The sequence below is a fragment of the Canis lupus genome, chromosome 8, assembly GCF_003254725.2.
Source record: "Canis lupus dingo isolate Sandy chromosome 8, ASM325472v2, whole genome shotgun sequence".
NCBI lineage: Eukaryota > Metazoa > Chordata > Mammalia > Carnivora > Canidae > Canis > Canis lupus.
In genome coordinates this window covers 60,153,968-60,174,870 of record NC_064250.1, presented here as the reverse complement: position 1 = coordinate 60,174,870, position 20,903 = coordinate 60,153,968, and the positions used below count along the sequence as shown (strand labels likewise).

At 45.5% G+C, this 20,903-nt stretch overlaps 2 protein-coding genes across 14 annotated transcripts in view; one reads left to right on the top strand and one right to left on the bottom strand.

The window, feature by feature from the left end:
* The window catches only part of TTC8 (tetratricopeptide repeat domain 8), a 204,525-nt gene that overhangs the window by 74,665 nt on the left and 108,957 nt on the right, over nucleotides 1-20,903 (bottom strand). The gene's annotated exons all lie outside the window — the stretch shown is intronic.
* EML5 (EMAP like 5) overlaps nucleotides 8,932-20,903 on the top strand; it is a 183,566-nt gene continuing 171,594 nt past the window's right edge. For 5 of the 13 annotated variants that reach the window (XR_007412490.1, XM_049113388.1, XM_049113387.1 and 2 more), the window contains exon 1: nucleotides 8,941-9,181. Coding sequence is in view for 9 of the 13 variants with exons in the window: in XM_049113388.1 (XP_048969345.1) it covers nucleotides 8,985-9,181 (197 nt within the window). In the remaining 4 variants the exon portion in view is untranslated. Of the gene's footprint in view, nucleotides 9,182-9,409; nucleotides 9,769-20,903 lie in introns of those variants that run through there. The other 8 variants (XR_007412492.1, XM_049113392.1, XM_049113390.1 and 5 more) reach the window with 6 other exon arrangements.

Genomic DNA, 20,903 nt, shown 5'->3' with positions numbered 1-20,903 from the left:
CAATAGTAATTCTGAATAAAATTTGCCTTCAGAAAAAGGGTCTAGTTTTGTCTCTGACAATCATACGGTGCATTACCTGCTTAATTCAATATTCTCAGTTTCTGCAGAATTATATTTTACATTTTGATCACAGTTTGGTAACATTTGCACTCAGGAAGTAAGCACTTGGCTGCTGCCAGTTGGATCTACGTTAGGAGACAATGTTCCAGGGGTCTCCTGTGTTTGTGTACATCTTGTTTGCTGAGGCACCAACTGCCTTTGTTCCAGACTGTCTTCTCAAAGATGTTTGTGGGTGAACAACCTTGGAAGATAAAGCTAGTGTTTCTTTCTGGAACAAAAGGCAGGTTTATTTATTGTCTAGGAGAATAAAGATGATGCCTCCCTTGTGAACATGAGTCAAAGAGGCTTACTGCCCATTATAAAAGACTTAGGTTCTCTGACCTTAGTTGAAATTTTTTTCCTTAATGAAACTCACTGTGTGGGTAATTGCCATCTGGCCCTCTTTGCATTACTCTGTGGGAATTGGGGCTCAGGGAGCCCATAGCCCAGAGATCACAGAAGCTGGATGATGCAACCTGGAAGTGTGGGCATTAACTCCAATTCCCCATGGAGGAAACTTTAACCAATGGGAGAGGAGGGAGCTGGACAAATAAATCCTTCCTCCATCCTCTTTCCTCTACATTTTAAAAATCCTGATTTAAAAATTATTTAGATATCTATTATGAGAAATTTTGATGTTGCCAAAATTTATTTGAAAACCTAATTTCCATGGGTTTTTTTTTTAAAGATTTTATTTATTTATTCATGAGAGATACAGAGAGAGAGAGAGAGGCAGAGACACAGGCAGAGGGAGAAGCAGGCTCCACGCAGGGAACCTGACATGGGACTCCAACTGGGGTCCCCAGGATCAGGCCATGGGCTGAAGGTGGCGCTAAACTGTTGAGCCACTGGGGTTGCCCAATTTTCATGGTTTTTAAAAAATATTTTAAGATTGTATTTATTCATTTGAGAGAATGAGCGGGGGGTGGGGGGGAGAGGGAAAAGCAGACTCCCCACTGAGCAGGGAGCCCAATGCAGGACTCGACCCCAGGATCCTGAGATTGTGACCTGAGCCAAAATCAAGAGTCAGGTGCTTAACCGACTGAGCCACCTGAGCACCCTAGTTTTCATGGTTTTATGTTTTTCATATGGGCTGAATCTATTTTCTTTTTTTTTTTTTTTTTTCTGAATCTATTTTCTTAAAATTTTCTCTATGGTTGGACAGTTAGGTTTCCTTAATTTTATCATTTTAAATTATGCCATAGTAAATATTTTGGTACATGTGCCTTGATCTGCACTTTTTATTATTACAGTATGACAGGCAACTAGCTGAGAAATTCGTGAGTCAAAGCATAAGAACATTTCAAGGCTCAGGATGCCTAAACTGCTTCTAGAAAAATTTCTTGGAATAGGAACAGTATGATTCGATCTATGATTTTTACAGATAACTTGGGCTGCAGAATCTAGGGAATGGATCATTAGAATTTGAACTGAACTGCGACAATGGATAGAGGGTGTGGATGTAGAGATGGGGATGGAGTTTAGGAATATTTCTAAAATAGAGTCAAATGGAGTTGGTAATTGGATATGGAAGGTGAGAAACAGCGAGGAAGTAAACACAACTGCCTAACTTTCCAATCTGCCTACATGGAGGAATACTGATGTCAATACAGAAAAAGAAGATGGCAAGATGTATAGAAGTAGAGAAGACAACTTGGTGTGGGACTTCTTTTACCTAAATCATATACCAGTTTCTAGAGGCTTTTGGTGAAATCTAACAGGCACTGGAAAATATGGTTACCGATGGACAACATCTGTTGCTTTGGTTTGCCTGGCATCTGGGGCTAGCTGTAGAATTCTTTTCAGAGGAGGATATTTGGGGGGCAAACTGGTTAGAAGAAGTTTTGTCTTAGGGCTGCATTTATTTAGCAAATACCTGTTACTTTTCAAAAAATTAGATTGTATATGTATTGAGTTACACAATAGAGGTTGGCTAATACTAAAGCATCCAAGTCAACCCTCAGTAGCCACTGCTGGCTTCCATTCCTTCTTATTCTGGTAATATCACTTCCGTTTTCCTTGGGAGCATCACCCCCTCTCCCACTCTCCCTTCCTGTGGTTTTAGAGCACCTGGCACCCCCTGTGGATCTGAGGGTGGGCTCATATCTAAACTCAGCCAATCAGAGCCAACAGGGCTGAAGTCTAGGAGTTTCCAGTGGAATCCCTGGGGGAAAAAAGTTCTTTCCATAGGGATTTTCTAAGGGAATATGATGTAGAACTGGAGCTGTTGGCAGCTATTTTGCTTGTCTGGCAATGGAGTCAACCCAAAGGAAAATAGAACTGATGACCTGGTTCTGAAAACCTCACTTGGGTCCTAGGATGTCAGCTTTAGTTTCAGTTCTATGTGGCATTCAAATTCTCTTTTTATCTTAAGCCATTGTAGTGGGTTTCTGTCACATACAACCAAGAACAAGAAGTTCTAATACAGTATGGGGGATCAGAAAAGTGTTTAATTTTTCAAAAGTTTCAACTATTCCAGAAAAAACTAAGAGGAGGTGCCCAGGTGCCTCAGTTGGTTGAGCAACTGACTCTTGATTTCAGCTCAGGTCATGATCGTAGGTCATGGGATGGAGCCCAGCATGGGGCTCCGTGCTGAGCATGGAGCCTGCTTAAGATTCTCTCTTCCTTTCCCTCTGTTCCTCCACACACCTGCTCCTGCTCTCTCTCAAAAAAAGAAAAAAAAAAAAATAAAAGGAATCCTGTTGTGACTACACAAGTATTCTCTTTTATATTTAGTAGCTGACAAGTATGTATAGAACACCTCCCCTGTTAGTGCCAGGAGTCATGTTAAGCTCGGTAAATAAAACAGGCTAATTGAAAGTATAGTTACAAGAAATATATTTATGGAGAGCTTATTAAAATACTATTACAGTTTATAAGCTGGTTGAATTAGCTAGCTAGAATTAATATCATAAATTTTGGCTTTTATATTTTATATACTTGGCATTGTATTTCTTTCGCAGACCTGAGGGTAACCAAAATCAGTGGCCAGCAAATAATGTTATTTATTTGAATTCTGGAAATATTTTAAATGCCTGGAATATAAAACTCCATACTAGGAACTCGAGTTTCTTAGTATAGATTACCAAAGGGTACTGGAACTTTTATTTAAAGTGTCTCACAAATGTCCACCAGTTGACATGTAGAACTTTGGGGGTCTTTCTCCTGCATCCTTATTTGCACTACTTGCAAAGACGGTAGAATATCATCTAATAGTAAAATCTTGATTAAGCTTCCTGATGTGATATTAGTAATAACAGGTTATGTAAAAGTGTAAGGGGAAGAACTAATAAGGTTTGGGGTTTTTCCTATAATACTCATGAATGCTTCATTTTTAGCCACCTTTGTGTCTCATCTCTTTTGGTCTTTGTCGGTTGAGGATGCTGTAATTAAGCATGTTTTTGCTTCACACTCCACCCTTGGGTCATTAAAAATTGTAATGGAAAATATGATAATGGAAAAATAAATTATTTAAATCTGTTATTAATATGAGTATTTCAATATGTATCATGGGACTCAGAAGACATTGTACTGAAAAATCTGAAACAGAAGACTATTTCTTATTCTTCACCATTCTATGCCTCATAAAAATTACATGTAACTAGCAATTAATGTACCCTTAATATATGGCAATAAAATATTTCATCTTTTCTAAGTTTACTGCTTAAATTTAAGTAATCAACAAGTTTTTCTTTTTCTTACCAGGGGTTTTCAGGGAACTCACTAGTGAGTTAGCAAACATATTCTTGAGAAAAAGACAAATACAGGGCCATGCCTGGGTAATTCAATGGTTGAGCATCTGCCTTTGGCTCAGGTCGTGATCCCCAGGTCCTGGGATCGAGGCCCACATCAGGCTCCCTGTAGGGAGCCTACTTCTCTGTCTTTCTGTGTCTCATGAATAAATAAGAATCTTAAAAAATACAGGTGACAAAGAGAAAATATACATGCCTTTGTTCAGAGAACCCCACACACAGGCCTTTTCATGGCTTCAGAGCCACTTAGGCCTCGGTTCTCTTTTCCTTTTAGCAAGTGCTCAATCTGAATTCTTTTCTCCTGAAATTGTTGTTATCCTGAGTCAAACACAAGCTGTGGAGTGGGGCATGTTTTCCCCAATCTTGCTCACCACCCTCTTCTAATTCTCGGCTGCTCCTAGAAACTAGGACAAGGGCCCTTTTCATTATAAAAGTTTTATGGCTAATCACTCTGGGAATAGCAAACATAATAGGTTTGAGGACGTCTGAAATCTTAGAAACTTTATGAAGTCCTTACACTCACTTTCTTCCTGCATCATAGTTCCTGGCTACTCTGTTTAGATGATTATGTACAGTGGATTTGATTTTTACTTTCAGCCTTTCTAGTGTTCACCAAATCTGTTTGCACCTTCAGAGTTTACTCTTCATGACATTTATGTAAATGCCTTGCTCTGAGATGGCCCTTCCCCACCTGTAGACTAAAAATCACAAGTAGGAGGCAGAAAGGTATTCTGCATCTTTGAGGAAGTAGAAACTGGGCAACACCCATTCCAACGTATGGGTTTCCTATAGAAAACAACACCTTTGTGGGGACCCATTTCTTGAAAGGATACAAGTTTACTCTAGTTTTTGTCAGATTTCCAAGTTTTGGTATTTCCTAGGGAAACCAAAACTGATTTATTTTTTAAGACTTTTTTTTTTTTTAATTCATTTGATGGGAGACAGAGAGCAAGTGCATGTATGCACAAACAGGGGGAGAGAGGCAGAGGGAGAGGGAAAAAGCAGGCTCCCCAACTGATCAGGGAGCCCAATGAAGGGCTCTATCCCAGGATCCCAGGGATCAACACCTGACTCCAGGGACGTCTGGGTGGCTCAACGAACGGTTGAGTGCCTTCTGCCTAGGGTGTGACCCTAGAGTCCCGGGATGGAGTCCCACATTCCGCTCCCCGCATGGAGCCTGCTTCTCCCTCTGCCTCTCGGTCTCTCATGAATAAATAAAATCTTAAAAAACAAAAAAACAAAAAAACAAAAAAACAAAACCTGAGTCCAAGGCAGATGCTTAACTGACTGAGCCATCCAGGTGCCCCAAAACTGATTTTTTAGGCAGGGAGGACTCACGTTAGTGTTTTATGAGTATTTTTATGTTATAAACTTCATGGCTATCATCCTGCAACTAAAACTTTTAAAAATATGGATTTCAGGGGCACCTGGGTGGCTCAGTCTGTTGAGCATCTGACTCTTGATCTCAGCTCAGGTCTTGACTTTAGGGGCCAGACTTCAGGCCCCACATTGGGCTCCATGCTGGGCATGGAGCATACCTAAAAAAAAAAAAATACGGATTTCTAATTATTTTTACAGATATTGGTAAACCTTAGCATAACCCTGTGAGAAAGGAGGGCACTTAGAAAACGGAGTAGGAGCAAAACTGTCATGGTGAGGAATTCATTGCTCCCAGTAATTTTGTTTCTTTCAGGCACAGTCTCCAGGGTCACGATACTCAAGCCATCTCAGTTCACCATTATTACAATGCAAGAAATATCAACAGTTTATTGGTATTCGATTAGTATTTTAAAAAATAATAATAAACTCAGGTACCATAGCTATTTATTATGAAATCAGTCCCCGCTGCCCTCTTGTGATCTACATCCTACAGTCTGCCCCCGCTTTAACCTCACCTGCACAAAGGGAGCACCTGGGGGGCTCAGTGGTTGAGCATCTGCCTTCATGCTCAGCGCGTGATCCCGGGGTCCTAGGATAGAGACCCGCATCCAGCTCTCTGCATGGAGCCTGCTTCTCCCTCTGCCTGTATCTCTGCCTGTCTCTTACGAATAAATAAATAAAATCTTAAAAAAAAAAAAAAAAGGTCAGGTTTTATCTCCAATGTCTGGTATAGTGAGCAGTATGAAGCAGCAAGAAACATACACGAAGTATCCGGGAAAACATGAGATTAGCATCCTGGTCTGGACTCTCCGAGGCACAAACACCGGAGCCCCGGTCGGTCTGGATGGAGGCCTCGGGAGACAGCCAGGTGCTTCCCCGACTCCTTCCTGCAGCAGGAGGTGGGCGAGCGGGGAGACGGTGAGGAGGGGGTGGTCCGCCAAGGGTGCGCTGGGGAGGGGAGTCCCCGCCAAGGGTGCGCTGGGGCGGGGGGTGGGGTTCAGCCAAGGGTGCGCTGGGGCGGGGGGTTCCGCCAAGGGTCAGCCAAGGGTGCGCTGGGGTCGGGGGGTTCCGCGAAGGGTCAGCCAAGGGTCCGCTGAGGCCAGAGTGGGGGTGTCTGCCAAGGGTGCGCTAGGGCGGGGGGGGGGTCCGCCAAGGGTGCGGTGGGTGTGGAGGGGTCCCCGCCAAGGGTGCGCTGGGGCGCCGGGGGGGTCTGCCAAGGGTGCGCTGGGTGTGTGGGGAGGTCCCCGCCAAGGGTGCGCTGGGGCGGAGGGGTTCAGCCAAGGGTGCGCTAGGGCGGGAGGGGGGGATTCCGCCAAGGGTGCGCTGGGGTGAGGGGGTGTCTGCCAAGGGTGCGCTAGGGCGGGGAGGGGTTCCGCCAAGGGTGCGCTGGGGCGGAGGGGTTCCGCCAAGGGTGCGCTGGGGCGGGTGGGTTCAGCCAAGGGTGCGCTAGGGCGGGGGGGGGGTCCGCCAAGGGTGCGGTGGGTGTGGAGGGGTCCCCGCCAAGGGTGCGCTGGGGCGCGGGGGGGGGGTCTGCCAAGGGTGCGCTGGGTGTGTGGGGAGGTCCCCGCCAAGGGTGCGCTGGGGCGGAGGGGTTCAGCCAAGGGTGCGCTAGGGCGGGAGGGGGGGATTCCGCCAAGGGTGCGCTGGGGCGGGGGGGGGGTTCCGCCAAGGGTGCGCTGGGGCGGGGGGGTTCCGCCAAGGGTGCGCTAGGGCGGGGGAGGTTCCGCCAAGGGTGCGCAAGGGCGGGGGGGGGGTCCGCCAAGGGTGCGCTAGGGCGGGGGAGGTTCCGCCAAGGGTGCGCAAGGGCGGGGGGGGGTCCGCCAAGGGTGCGCTGGGGCGGGGGGGGGTCCGCCAAGGGTGCGCTGGGGCGGGGGGGTCCGCCAAGGGTGCGCTGGGGCGGGGGGGTTCCGCCAAGGGTGCGCTGGGGCGGGGGGGGGGGTCCGCCAAGGGTGCGCTAGGGCGGGGGGGGGGTCCGCCAAGGGTGCGCTGGGGCGCGGGGGGGTCCGCCAAGGGTGCGCTGGGGCGGGGGGGTCCGCCAAGGGTGCGCTGGGGCGGGGGGGGTTCCGCCAAGGGTGCGCTAGGGCGGGGGGGGTTCCGCCAAGGGTGCGCTAGGGCGGGGGGGTTCCGCCAAGGGTGCGCTAGGGCGGGGGGGGGGTTCCGCCAAGGGTGCGCTAGGGCGGGGGGGGGGGTTCCGCCAAGGGTGCGCTAGGGCGGGGGGGGGGTTCCGCCAAGGGTGCGCTAGGGCGGGGGGGGGGGTTCCGCCAAGGGTGCGCTAGGGCGGGGGGGGGGTTCCGCCAAGGGTGCGCTGGGGCGGGGGGGGTTCCGCCAAGGGTGCGCTAGGGCGGGGGGGTTCCGCCAAGGGTGCGCTAGGGCAGGGGGGGTTCCGCCAAGGCTGCGCTGGGGCGGGGGGGGTTCCGCCAAGGCTGCGCTGGGGCGGGGGGGGGTCCGCCAAGGGTGCGCTGGGGCGGGGGGGGGGGTTCCGCCAAGGGTGCGCTAGGGCGGGGGGCGGTCCGCCAAGGGTGCGGTGGGGCGGGGGGGTTCCGCCAAGGGTGCGCTGGGGCGGGGGGGTTCCGCCAAGGCTGCGCTGGGGCGGGGGGGTTCCGCCAAGGGTGCGCTAGGGCGGGGGGGGGGTTCCGCCAAGGGTGCGCTAGGGCGGGGGGGGGTTCCGCCAAGGGTGCGCTAGGGCGGGGGGGGGGTTCCGCCAAGGGTGCGCTGGGGCGGGGGGGGGTTCCGCCAAGGGTGCGCTAGGGCGGGGGGGTTCCGCCAAGGGTGCGCTAGGGCAGGGGGGGTTCCGCCAAGGCTGCGCTGGGGCGGGGGGGTTCCGCCAAGGCTGCGCTGGGGCGGGGGGGGGTCCGCCAAGGGTGCGCTGGGGCGGGGGGGGGGTTCCGCCAAGGGTGCGCTAGGGCGGGGGGCGGTCCGCCAAGGGTGCGGTGGGGCGGGGGGGTTCCGCCAAGGGTGCGCTGGGGCGGGGGGGTTCCGCCAAGGGTGCGCAAGGGCGGGGGTGGGGGGTCCGCCAAGGGTGCGCTCGGGGCTGGGCGGCTGCGGGAGAGCTCAGCGCTTGAGCGCAGCGGGGGACGCCCGGCAGGGCCGACAGGACCGGCGGGGTCTCGGGGGAGCGCGACCCCTGCGGCGCCCCCGCGCCCTCGGCGTCCCCCCGGCGCCCTCAGCGTCCCCGGCCGGCGAGGGGCGGGGCCAAACGGGCGCGGGCGGCGGCGGCGGCGGCGACGCGGCTGGGGGCGGGGCCGCGCGGGGCCGCGCCGGCTGCTTCTCTGCGCTCGGGGGCGCGCGGCGCGGGCCGGCGGGGCTGAGGGACGAGGACGAGGGACGAGGGACGAGGGACGAGGCCGCGGCCGGGCGCGAACGCCGCGGGGACCGGGGCCGCGAGCTGCGGCGTGGAGGCGGGGGGCGGGGCGTCGCTCGGCTCGGCTCGGCTCGGCTCGGCTCCCAGGCGGGGCGCTGCGGGCGGCGGGGAGCGGGCGCGGGGCGCGGGGGGCGCGGGGGGCGCGGGGGGCGCGGCGCCCACTTGACGGCCGGCGGCGCCCGAGGCCCTCGGCATGTTCCGCGAGGCGAGGGCTCTCCTCCCGCCCGTGGGCTGAGGCGGCGGCGGCGGCGGCGGCGGCCAGAAGAAGCGACATGCACCTGCCCGGCGCGGCTTAGAGGACGCGGCAGGCGGGGAGTCCCGGCCGCCCGGCCGCCCGCCCGCGGGGGGTGCTGGCTTCGCCCGAGCCGGAGCGGCGGGGTGGGCGCCCCGACATGGCGGCCCGGAGCGCCCCGAACTGCCACCTGCGGCTCGAGTGGGTGTACGGCTACCGGGGCCACCAGTGCCGCAACAACCTCTACTACACGGCGGCCAAGGAGATCGTGTACTTCGTGGCGGGCGTCGGCGTGGTGTACAGCCCGCGGGAGCACCGGCAGAAGTTCTACCGGGGCCACAGCGACGACATCATCAGGTACGCGCGGCGGCGGCGGGGGCGGCGGGGGCGGGGGCGGCTCGCGGGGGCGCGGCCTGCGGGGGCGGCGGGGGCGGCGGGGGCGGCGGGGACCGCGGGGGCCTCGGCCCACACGGCGCCCGCCCGCCCGCCCGCGTCGGGTCCCGGAGCCGCCCTGGCGCCACCCGCGGGGTCTCAGGGCTTCGCACCCCTCGCTCGCTCTTCACATCCGCGGCGCCCGGCGCGGAGGTCCCCTCGGTAGCAGTTTCCGCCCCTAAACCCCGCCGCAGATTCTCGCCCAGCGAGCTGAGCTCTTCACGGCGGCCGGGAGCGGGCGGCCCTTCCACCTAATAGGAGGCCGAGGAAAGCCCCGCAGGCTGGAGGCCCTCGATTATAGGTCCCGGGGAGCGCGCTCGCTTCGCCGCCGGAGGAACGAGTTCAGGTTTCACCGCCTCCCGTGGCGCGGCGCGGCGCGGCGCGAGGGGAGGAAACCCCGGCCGCCCTCGGGCGACTCCTTGGAAATCAAAAATCTGGTAGGGTCTCACGCTGAGGAGGCGGCCGAAAACGATTCCACCGATTTCCGATTCTCTCGTGTTCTCTACTCCTAAGTAAGTTGGGTTTTATGGGTCTTACTTAAGTTATTATTATTTTGCATTTTAATTCTTCTTCAGGCGTTATCGTAAAATTGGTGTCAGTGCTTGTTTACGTTTTAGTGAGCGGTGTGTTTGAACAGTGATTTCCAATCAGTGTCCCTGCAGAACTTTTTTATTTTTTTTTTTAAGATTTTTATTTATTTATGAGAGACACACACACACAGAGAGAGAGAGAGAGAGAGAGAGGCAGAGACACAGGCAGAGGGAGAAGCAGGCTCCATGCAGGGAGCACGACGCGGGACTCGATCCCGGGTCTCCAGGATCACACCCTGGGCCAAAGGCAGGCGCTAAACCGCTGGACCACCCAGGGATTCCCCAGCAGAACTTTTTTTTTTTTTTTTTTTTTTCTTTTTTTTCTTTGACAAAGTTAAAAGCCGCAGCAATTATTCTAGGCCACCGATTATACTTCAAACACAACATTGTTGTCCTTGGCAGAAGGAGACTGGATTCAAAAACATTTTGAGAATGTGTGTGTGCTGCTTCTGTTTTGTTGTTGTGTTGTTTTGTTTTTTAACAGATTCCATGATTTGACTTGGTTGCTCAGTTTTACTCCCTTATTTATGGTCCACCAGATTCAAATTGGGCACTTCAAGTCCAGTATCTTGGTTTGATATCTTGTAGGCAAGATGCTCTGGTGCTTGAATTCTGTAAATAACAAAGTTGTTCTTCTCGTTGGCATCTCTGTACAGCTGTGGTCCCCCTAAGAAGGAAAAGGAGACCTAAAGGTAGAGCAAGACGGAGTTAAAGATAAGGAGACCACAATTTGAGATTATGGAATAGGAAATGAAGTGGTGTTTTTGTTCATTGGTTGTTACTCACCCCAAGAGTAGAACTTACCCCGTCCTTTGTCTTTTTGCTTAATCGTTTCCAGTTTTTCTTTTCCTTGTGTTAGGTCTCCTATGGTACAGAGAACTGTAGTTTTTACTTAGTTGAAGCTGCCTTGACTGAAGCCTTCTTCCAGATACTCAGTTTGCTGGATTGAGTTCAGTAGGTGGGGTAGACTGAAGGATTTTGAAGTCTTCTCGTGGTGCATTTGTATTTGTTTTTACCCCTCAGTAATTGAGAGCAGAAACTAGATATGATTTATTTGATGGGGTAAATTATGTTTTGTTCTTCCAGCAGCAGTTAAAGCTATATTATATGTCACACTGCTTGAATTTTTGTAATTGTGTTTCAGTAAATGGTAAGGAAAGTAATGCTTTTGTCTTCTTTTGGTGTATATAGTTGCACAGCCCATATATATGTCTCAAAATGACAAACTAATTTTTGCCATAATTGGATACATGCTTACGATTTTATGCAAGTGATTCATCCTTAAAATAATTTATAACAAAAAGGTTTCCCAAAAAATTGGAATGGGGTAGTGAAATATGAATCACGTAGCATCATGAAACTGGTGGCAAATATTTAATACTGTACTGCGATTATAACTTAAAAATCAGTGAAAGGGCCCTGGAAATTTTAATTCAAACAGTAATGATACAGATCATTCTTGTTTGTGAAATAGATCAGATTTGCAAGCCTTTCAATTTTTTTCAACTCAGTGTTTGAAATGTAAGTATAGAAACTACTCCGGGAACTTTTCAATTATATCACAGCAAAAAATGTAATACTCATAAATGTGATATGTGGTGGAAAACAATGTTGATGTAATGTTAACTTTAGTAATAAAAAGTCAACACTGGTTTTATCATGTTTTGTTTCCATATTTGATTGAAAATTACATTGATTTTATTGGTCAAATGACTTAGTCTGGGGCTAAGATTATTCCAGAATGAGCAGATGGTTGTCCTTAGGTTTTGAAAATATAAATACTATATTGATTGTAAAGACTGAATCATGACCAGTCTGTCATTTGCTTACCAGTTCTTCTATCATCTTACTACATCTAGTATGACACTACTAGGGGCCACCTGACTTGTCTTATCATTTTATCTTCATTGCTTGTAGTTGTCTTCTTTTTGCCACATATCTATATATACTTCTCTAGTAATTTATCCTTTAATTATATTTATTGCAGTACTACAGATTTATGTAGAAATTTGTTTCAGTGTCAAAAATAATAATACAGGAATTTTAGGATCAATATTTTTTTCCTGTGTCTCCAGTTACACTGATAAAATTCTCTAGCTATTAAGTGTTTATTACAGGTATAAATTATAAAATAAATTATAAAATTCTAGACTACCAGTTTTAGCACAAGATGTACATCTATGGCTTGGTGTATATTTTAAAACTTTTCCCAATTGTCTTTCCAAAGGATGCAATAACTTGAAATTTTCTTTTCTTTTTTTTCTCTTCTTTTTCTCTTCTTTTTCTTTTCTCTTCTTTTCTCTTCTTTTCTCTTCTCTTCTCTTCTCCTCTCTTCTCTTCTCCTTTCCTTTCCTTTCCTTTCCTTTCCTTTCCTTTCCTTTCCTTTCCTTTCCTTTCCTTTCCTTTCCTTTCCTTTCCTTTCCTTTCCTTTCCTTTCCTTTCCTTTCCTTTCCTTTCCTTTCTTTTCTTTTCTTTTCTTTTCTTTTCTTTTCTTTTCTTGACTCCACACTAGGTGGGGCTTGAACTCAACCCTCAGATCAAGACCTGTGCTAAGATCAAGACCTTAACTGAGGCACCTGGGTGGCTCAGTGGTTGAGCATCTGCCTTTGGCTCAGGGTGTGATCCTAGGGCCCCGGATCAAGTCCCACATCAGGTTCCCTGCAGGGAGCCTGCTTCTCCCTCTGCCTACATCTCTTTCTCTGTGTGTCTCTTATGAATAAATAAATAAAATCTTAAAAAAAAAAAAAAAGATCTGAGCTAAGATCAAGAGTTGGACACTTAACTAAGCCACCCAAGCACCTTTAAAATCTATTTTTCTGGTTACTTCCTAACACTTTTTTGTCAGGTTCTTTCTTGAAGTGGTGAATATTGCCATTTTCAAATCATTTGTCACCAGTGAAGACCATTGATGGGCTAGAGTTAGCTTAGTGGTACTTACCTCTGGTTTTCTTACATAAGTGAACTTCCACTTTGAACTGCCTCTGCCCATTGCTTATTTTCTAGGTACAGAATTGAAATTATTTATTTTTTTTTAAGATTTTATTTATTTATTCATGAGAAACACAGAGAGAGAGGCAGAGACACAAGCAGAGGGAGAAGCAGTCTCCATGCAGAGAGCCCGACGTGGGACTCGATCCCAGGTCTCCAGGATCACACCCTGGGCTGAAGTCATCGCTAAACCGCTAAGCCACCAGGGCTGCCTGAAAAAATTTTTTTAAAGATTTTAATTATTTGAGAAAGAGCGCCTATGTGTGGCAGGGGCCAGTGGGAAGGGCAGAGGAGAGGGACAAGCAGACTCCCCACTCACCAGAGGGCCCCACAGGAGCTCCATCCTGGGACTCTGAGATCAAGACCTAAGCTGAAATCTAGAGTTGGAAGCTTAACCAACTGAACTACCCAAATGTCCCCCTACCTTTTTTTCAACTTGGTGGATCTTACAATGTAGTAATGAGCCTAAATTACATAATGTGTCTGAAATACTTTGGGGAACATACCATATTATATGGTTGCAGGTTAGAATGATAATTATTCATAACTTCAAGATACTACTTTTTTTTTTCCTCTTTAGACAAAAGTATGATGACTGTTTTCTTCAGTTGTGGTAGGTGGTGTCTTTAAGTACAAAACTGATCAGTTGACCAGTAAAAACCTGGTGAGTGAGGAGAAGCCTGGCCTCCTGGCTTTCCTCCCCAGCAGTGGCTGAGCAGTAGACTGATGGATTCGGTGAGAAAAAGAAAACAAAAAACTGATCAAGCCTCACTATAATCTAGTAAAAGTGGTTTTTAATATCTCTATGGTACAGGAATTGAATGATACAAGTCAAATTGTGGTTGGAAAAACAGTTCAGGATGTCTGATGATTTTATGATGGATCAGTATTTTTTTGTGTTCATATGGGTTAAAGGTATAACTTTTTAAGGTTTGGAAGGAATTACTGCAAATCTACTTGTTGTCTAATGTCTTCAGATGTATGGGCAATGCTTCCATACCTGGCTGATCATCAAGATCATTTAAAGAGCTTTTTGCCAATTTTCTAGACATCTCCTCAGGTACACTAAGAATCCTTTAGGATTGGATTCTAGAGATTTTTTTTAAGTGCCCCAGATGATTCATTTTGGGAAGCACACTGCCACCCTGTATCCCAAAACACGCATGCTTGGAATTCTTAACATTAGCAGTCAGAGAAATGAATATAAACCCTCCCTTCAAACCTAATGCCGTAATTTTCTTAAGCACTGTGTAATTGCAAAAATATTAGAATATATATACATTTAGTAAAATGTGCCTATATTTAGGTTACTAGAATTTGGTTAGCTTAACTTCCACAGACCATATAATGATTATATTCTGTAAGATTTCATCTTATGTGTCTGAATATCAAAATATTTATGGTTGTTTTACAAATACTGCATTGTATAAGGGATAAAATTAAGAGATGTTTTCAGGGAAAGGTAGGAATTATCTGGAATAATAGTTCAAGTTGTCATAAATATAAATTAAATGTATCTTTATTAAGGGAAAAGTCAAATTTTTAGATTTGCATTATAATAACTATAATGTCTCATTGAATATGCAGGGAACTAACAAAGTATACTTTGGTTATAAATGAAGGGAAACATGAAATAATAAATTCTTAGAACGATTAAGAACTTACTGTTCAAGGCCTTTTTGCACCTCAAAGAAATATATGTTTCTTCTGCTATCTGAAAGTAGCATGTTCCCATGAAACTTTTTGTACACCAAAATGGTGTAAAGCATTTAATTAATAAATAAAACAGTTACAATTAATTTCTATGGAAAAATTTTTGTGCATACCTAGACCCAAAGATAACTCTCTTAGCTTTTCTGATACCTTAGGACACATCTTGCTAATAGATGTGCAAACTAAATTGAGATATAAAGCACAAATGCTCACAGACACAGTTCAAAGCTATGACAGCTTGATGCTGGGATGCTGAATGTAGTTCCAAGCAAGGAGCTTTGGCGGGGCCACTTGCTCCGTTTGGAGTGCATGCTTTGTAACAGCTTTCAGTAAAATGCTATTTTTGCTTTTCGACTTTTTTGTAAAAGCTAAATTCCTTTTCAGATTCTTTTCAGTTAGTGAAAACAGGTACTAATGTATGTCTTTTGTAAAAGTAAGGTGGTGTGACATGAACTTTCAAAAAATAGGAGATACCTATATTTATTGAGTATTAACTTTGTGTAAGGGTCCTGCCTTATATTCTGAGTTTAAGGACACAGTCAAGTAAAGAATTACTTAGGATACTGTGTGTACTAGAGGTAGCACTGATATACCTATAATCTTATATGTACATAGGGACATAACAGTTCAAATGATGTTTCTTAGTGAATATAATATCTAAATTGGGTCTTTAAGGAAAACAGGAGAAAATGTTTTCAAAAGAAATGAGTGAGAGTAATAGCATCTTGGGAAGGTATAGAATCATATGTGGTTTCATGTTAAGAGAGAATATTTGGAGGAGTTATTTTTACTCATCCTCTTCAGTTCTTTTTTTTTTTTAAGGATTTATTTATCCATTTTAGAGAGAGAGCACAGAAACAGGAGGGAGAGGAAGAATCCCAAGCAGACTGTGCTGAGCAGGGCTCAGTCCCATGATTCTGAGATCATGACCTGATCTGAAACCAAGAGTCAGATGCTCAATCAACTGAGCCACCCAGGTGCCTCTTTTTCTCCCTTTCAGTCCTTTCTGTTTCTGTTTCTTCAGCCTTTCTGTTTCACCATAGCGACTCTTGTCAAGGTCACCAATGATCTCCACATTACCATATCCATTGGCCAACTCTGTTTTCATCTTTTTTGATTTATCATCATCTGCCACAGTTGGTCACTCTCACCTTCTTAAGACACTTTCTTCAGTGGCATTTGGGACACATCTTAGCATAGAAATAGGTATTTCTTGGTTTATGTATTCTTTCAGCAAATATTTATTGAGTATCTATTATTTACTAGGGGCTATTCTTAGCATTGGAGATAGATACAGCAGTGAATCAAACATGAAATTCTCTACCCTCATGGAATTTATATCTACTTGGGGGAGTTGTAGAATAAACAAATATATTATCTGGTGTATATATATATACACACATATAGAGTATGTATAGTATACGGTATTTATATTTATATATATATGCAGTGGACCTTTGAACAATGCAGGGGTTGGGGTGCTGATTCTCCTATACAGTTGAAAATCTGCATATAACTTGACTCCCTCAAAAGGTAAGTACTAACAGCCTGCTATTGACCAGAAACCTTACCAATACTGTAAATAGTTAACACACATTTTGTATGTCGTATTTTATACTGTATTCTTACAATAAGGTAAACTAAGAGAAAAAGGTTATTAAGAAAATTCTAAGGAAAAAATCCTAAGAAAGAGTAAATACATTTATGGTACCATAGTATACTGATTTTTAAAAATCTGCATATAAGTTGATCTGAGTTCAAGGCCCAACTATATATATTGTGTAGAAGGGCTTAAAAAACAACAACAACAAAAAGAAAGTGAGGCAGAGACTAGAGACTCTTGGGAAGAGTTTAGAGAGAGGTAGCCAGGAAGGCCTCACTGTAAAGTATAAAGGTAACACTAAAGTAGAGATTTGGAGATAAGGGAATGTGCTGCTGTGTGTTTATTATAAAGGAAGGACATTTCAGGCAAAGGAACTATCATATGCAAAAGCCCTGAGGTGGGATGCCTCATGTGTGTGAGGCAAAGTAAGAAAGTTAGTGTGGCTGGAGTGCAATGCATTTGGGTGATATTAGTAAGAAATGAGGTCTGCTGAAGTGATGGTGGTAGGACAGATTGCATAGGACTTTTTGGGCTGGGAGGATTTTATTTTATCCTTCCTATTTGATTATTGGAAGTTATTGGAACACTTTAACCAAGTTAGAGACATAATTTGACTTAAGGGTTTAACAAGGTCACTCTGGCTTCGATGTTGAGAACAGACTGAGGGAGAGGGGCAGGGTGGAAGAAGAGAGGCTACTTAGAAGACTGTAGCATTATTCTAGCCAAGAGATATGTGTGGCTTGGACCAGAATGTAACAGTGCTAATAGTGAGGAAGGGTCAGATATAGAGGCAACATGATTTGCTGATGGATCAGATATAACTTGCGACAGAAAAGAAAGATCAATGATGATTGTGGTTTGGGCTGAAACAACAGAAAGAATGGAATTGCTAATTACTGAATTGGGAACGACTGTGGGAAGGGTAAATTTTCTCTTTTGGGAGCAAAGAAAGATCATGAGCTTTGTTTTAGAAGTGTTCCATATGAGATACTACTAGTCAAATAGAGTTGTAAATTAGCAGTTGAACATATGTGTCTATCATTCAGGGGAGAAGTCTAAGCTGCTATAAATTGAAGTGTCATTATTATATAGATAATATTTAATAAAGCCATGAACCTAAATGAGATCACTGAGGGAGTAGATGGAGAAAGGATCTAAAAAATGAATTTCTGTGGCACTCTGACATTTAAATGTATAATTTGAAAAAGAACTGATAAAAAATGTGACCAGAGAGGCAGGAGGAAAACCAAGAAAATGTGCGGTTATGGAAGTCAGTGAAAAGAGTATATTAGGAGAAGGAAGTGATCAGCTATAGCAAGTAGGGTGAGGAATTCTTCACCTTAGTGGAGATGTTAGCTATTTTATAATAATTGCATTGTAACCAGAAGACTTTCCAGGGGACTGTGTATGTCCAGGTGATCACTGATGGTCACTGGAACAGGGATAAGCAGGAAGAAGTCAAAATGAGTCACTTCATTATTAGTATACAAAACTGGCCTTCTTTAGGATTTTTCCAGCAGCTTCTAGTTTGTGCGATAACTGACACATGACTGGCAGCTCCAACTCGTTGCTACTCAAAGGTGTGGGCCTCAGACCAGCTTCAGCATCACCTGGGAGCTCATTAGAAATGCAGGTCTCTAGATGCTTGGGTGGCTCAGTCCTTTAAATCTCTGCCTCTTGATTTTCTGCTCAGATCATGATCTCAGGGTCATGGAATGGAGCCCTGTGTCAGGCTCTGTGCTCAGCAGGGAGTCTGCGTCACTCCTTCTCTCTTTCTCTGCTTCTACCCACCCCGCCTCCCATTTGTGCATGCTCTCTCTCTCAAATAAATAAATCTTAAAAAAAATGCAGATCTCAAACTTCACCCCAGACCTACTAAATTAGACTATTTTAACATTCTCAGATCATTAGTAAACATATTAAAATTTGAAAAGCATGCTCTAGATTAGTGGTTTTCAAAGTGTGTTCCTTGAATCAGCAGCACAGCATCACCTGGAAACTTGTTAGAACTACAAATTTTCAGGCTTTGCCCCAGACCTAATCAGAAACTGTAGGTATAGGTAAGACCCAGCAATCCATTTTAATCACCTTCAGGTGACAGTGATACAGTCTAAAGTTTGAAAACTTCTCAACCCCGGCTACATATTAGAATCACTTGGACAGTTAAAAACAAAGCAAACATTAACAAAACCACCAGTGGCTGAATCTTCATCTCTGGAAATTCTGATTTATTTTGTTTAGGGTAGGTCTCAAGTATAGTTTCTTTGTTGTTTGCTTGTGATTTAAAATTTTAAGCTTCCTAGATGATTCTAATGCAGCTGAGGTTAAAAACCACTGCTGTAAACATAGCAGTAATCCACATTTAGCTGGTGGGCTAGGACGTCAACCTGAAAAAAAACTCAGAGCCTGGTCAAATTTATTAATTTACTATTATGCATTATACAACGATATGGATAATTTGCTAAGTTATTGAGATCCCTTTAAAAACTTTTGACCTGGGCAGCCCGGGAGGCTCAGCAGTTTAGTGCGGCCTTCGGCCCAAGGTGTGATCCTGGAGTCCTGGGATTGAGTCCCATGTCGGGCTCCCTGCATGGAGCCTGTTTCTCCCTCTGCTTGTGTCTCTGCCTCTCTCTCTCTCCTCTCTGTGTTTCTCATGAATAAATAAATAAATAAATAAATAATCTTAAAAAAAAAAAAAAACTTTCGACCTTTTACCTAAGGTCCTCCCATGCTAGATAGCATAAATCTCCATGTTTGGAGGTAACAACAAAGCAATCCTCAGTATGGTTTTCTGTGGGTGGATCTGCTCAGTATCATCAAGGATTTGAACCACTGAAACGAAAGGTATCATGCATCATCAGTCCAGAAAAATGCTCACTCGGGACCTAAATATTTCACTTAATGGGCAAAATTATGTGCATCCTGGATGGTATCAAGTAAGGGATAACCCAGTGCCCCAGGTGATGATTTCAACACACTCAAGAAATAGTGGCGGTGGGATTGCCTAAATAATTTGGACCATGGAAAGCCCAAGATCGTACATTAATAAATTCCATTTAGAGCCAGAGTCTGCACTCAGATATAGACCAAATATGTTAATATTTGATAAGGAACATAAATATATTAAAAGAACAGGTCATCCCCACCCTATGAAATTCTAAAGTGGATGTGTTTGCATGGACAGTTCAGACAGCACACTAAGTTCATGTCCAGTCAGAGAAGGTAGCTGAGATGCTGTGTTTTGTAGGGCTGTTACCACATGTTGCCAATACCCAAGGATAAAGCAACCACTAACAGCCAGACTGACTTCAGTCCTAAAGGCCAGCAAGTTCTCCATTGTGTCTCAGTATGGATCAGTATTCTGAGGCAGCATAGCACTGGCATGGGATTACACCTAACCAGCATAAACAAGCTGCTTTGGATACAGTAGTATTTATTTTTTAATATGTATTTTTAATACTATTTTTAATTTAGATTCAATTAGCTGACGTATAATACATTATTAGTTTCAGATGTAGTTTTCAGTAATTCATCAGTTGTGTATCTAATCTAATTATAAGTGGTACATGGCATCACCATGTTGGCCAAAAACACCAAGAACTGGTACAAAGGCCTTAATAGCTCTTGCATTTCCTATCTAAAGTATTACCCTCGTTGGCCAATGTAATTTAAGGGTGGATTGGGTTGTTAAAAGGTCACATAAGACCCATTTTAAGACACTGGCATGCATATCTATCTGAAGTAGTAAGCATAGGGGAAAAACACTAACTCCTAAATGTTGGTCAATTACTGGAATGAGGGGATAGGCATGACCAAAGATGGACATTGCACCCTGGATCTAGCTTTTTTTGGAGTCCATAGGCAGGCTCATTTCATAACACCACAAAATTCTTAAGTTTTTTTCTTCTGGGATGGGCAGCTCATAACGCTGGATTGGCAAACAAGATTGTGATTGTAGGAGTTGTTAACTCAGATTTCACTCTAAAAATTACCTTTTTCTTCATAGTTAGGAGGAGAATACCTGATTTTACTTTAATCCAGAGGCTGGGGAATAAGGGATAAGGCAGAGAGTTTGGATGAGAACTGAGAATTCTGGATTGTATCATTACCACAGTATGAATGATATCAACCTCTTGATGGAGCCTAAGAAAATGAAAGGTCATTGTCATGGTGCTAGAAGCATGGGATGTGGCATAACAGGGAACACCCAATTGAAATTAAAGATCCAGAAATAAATTGATGGCAAGAGAAGTGTACATAGATTTCCCAAATCAATTAGATGAGCTAAATGTGCAGTCACCTTGTCAAGGAAATCCTGCTGCTCTTCCTATGAATCATGTACCTACTTCACCTCCTGATGTAGAGGACATCCATTCTTTGCCCCAAATCCATTGGAAGCTCTTTTCATCACTGTGGGAGGACTCTTTTTCTTGGTCAGGAGATATACAGTACTAGACACCACTGCCTCTATTGTGGAAGCTCTCATTGCATATCCAATTAAGTCTTTGGAGCATAATTGCAGTTGCCACAGACAGTCACTCTAACGAGTTTTGTAGTTTTTACTTGACGTTGCTCGTGGTTTTATTTATTTATTTATTATTTATTTTATTTATTTTTTTTAAAGATTTTATTTATTTATTCATAGAGACAGAGAGAGAGAGAGGCAGAGACACAGGCAGAGGGAGAAGCAGGCATCTTCTGCCTGACGTGGGACTCGATCCAGGGTCTCCAGGATCACGCCCTGGGCTGCAGG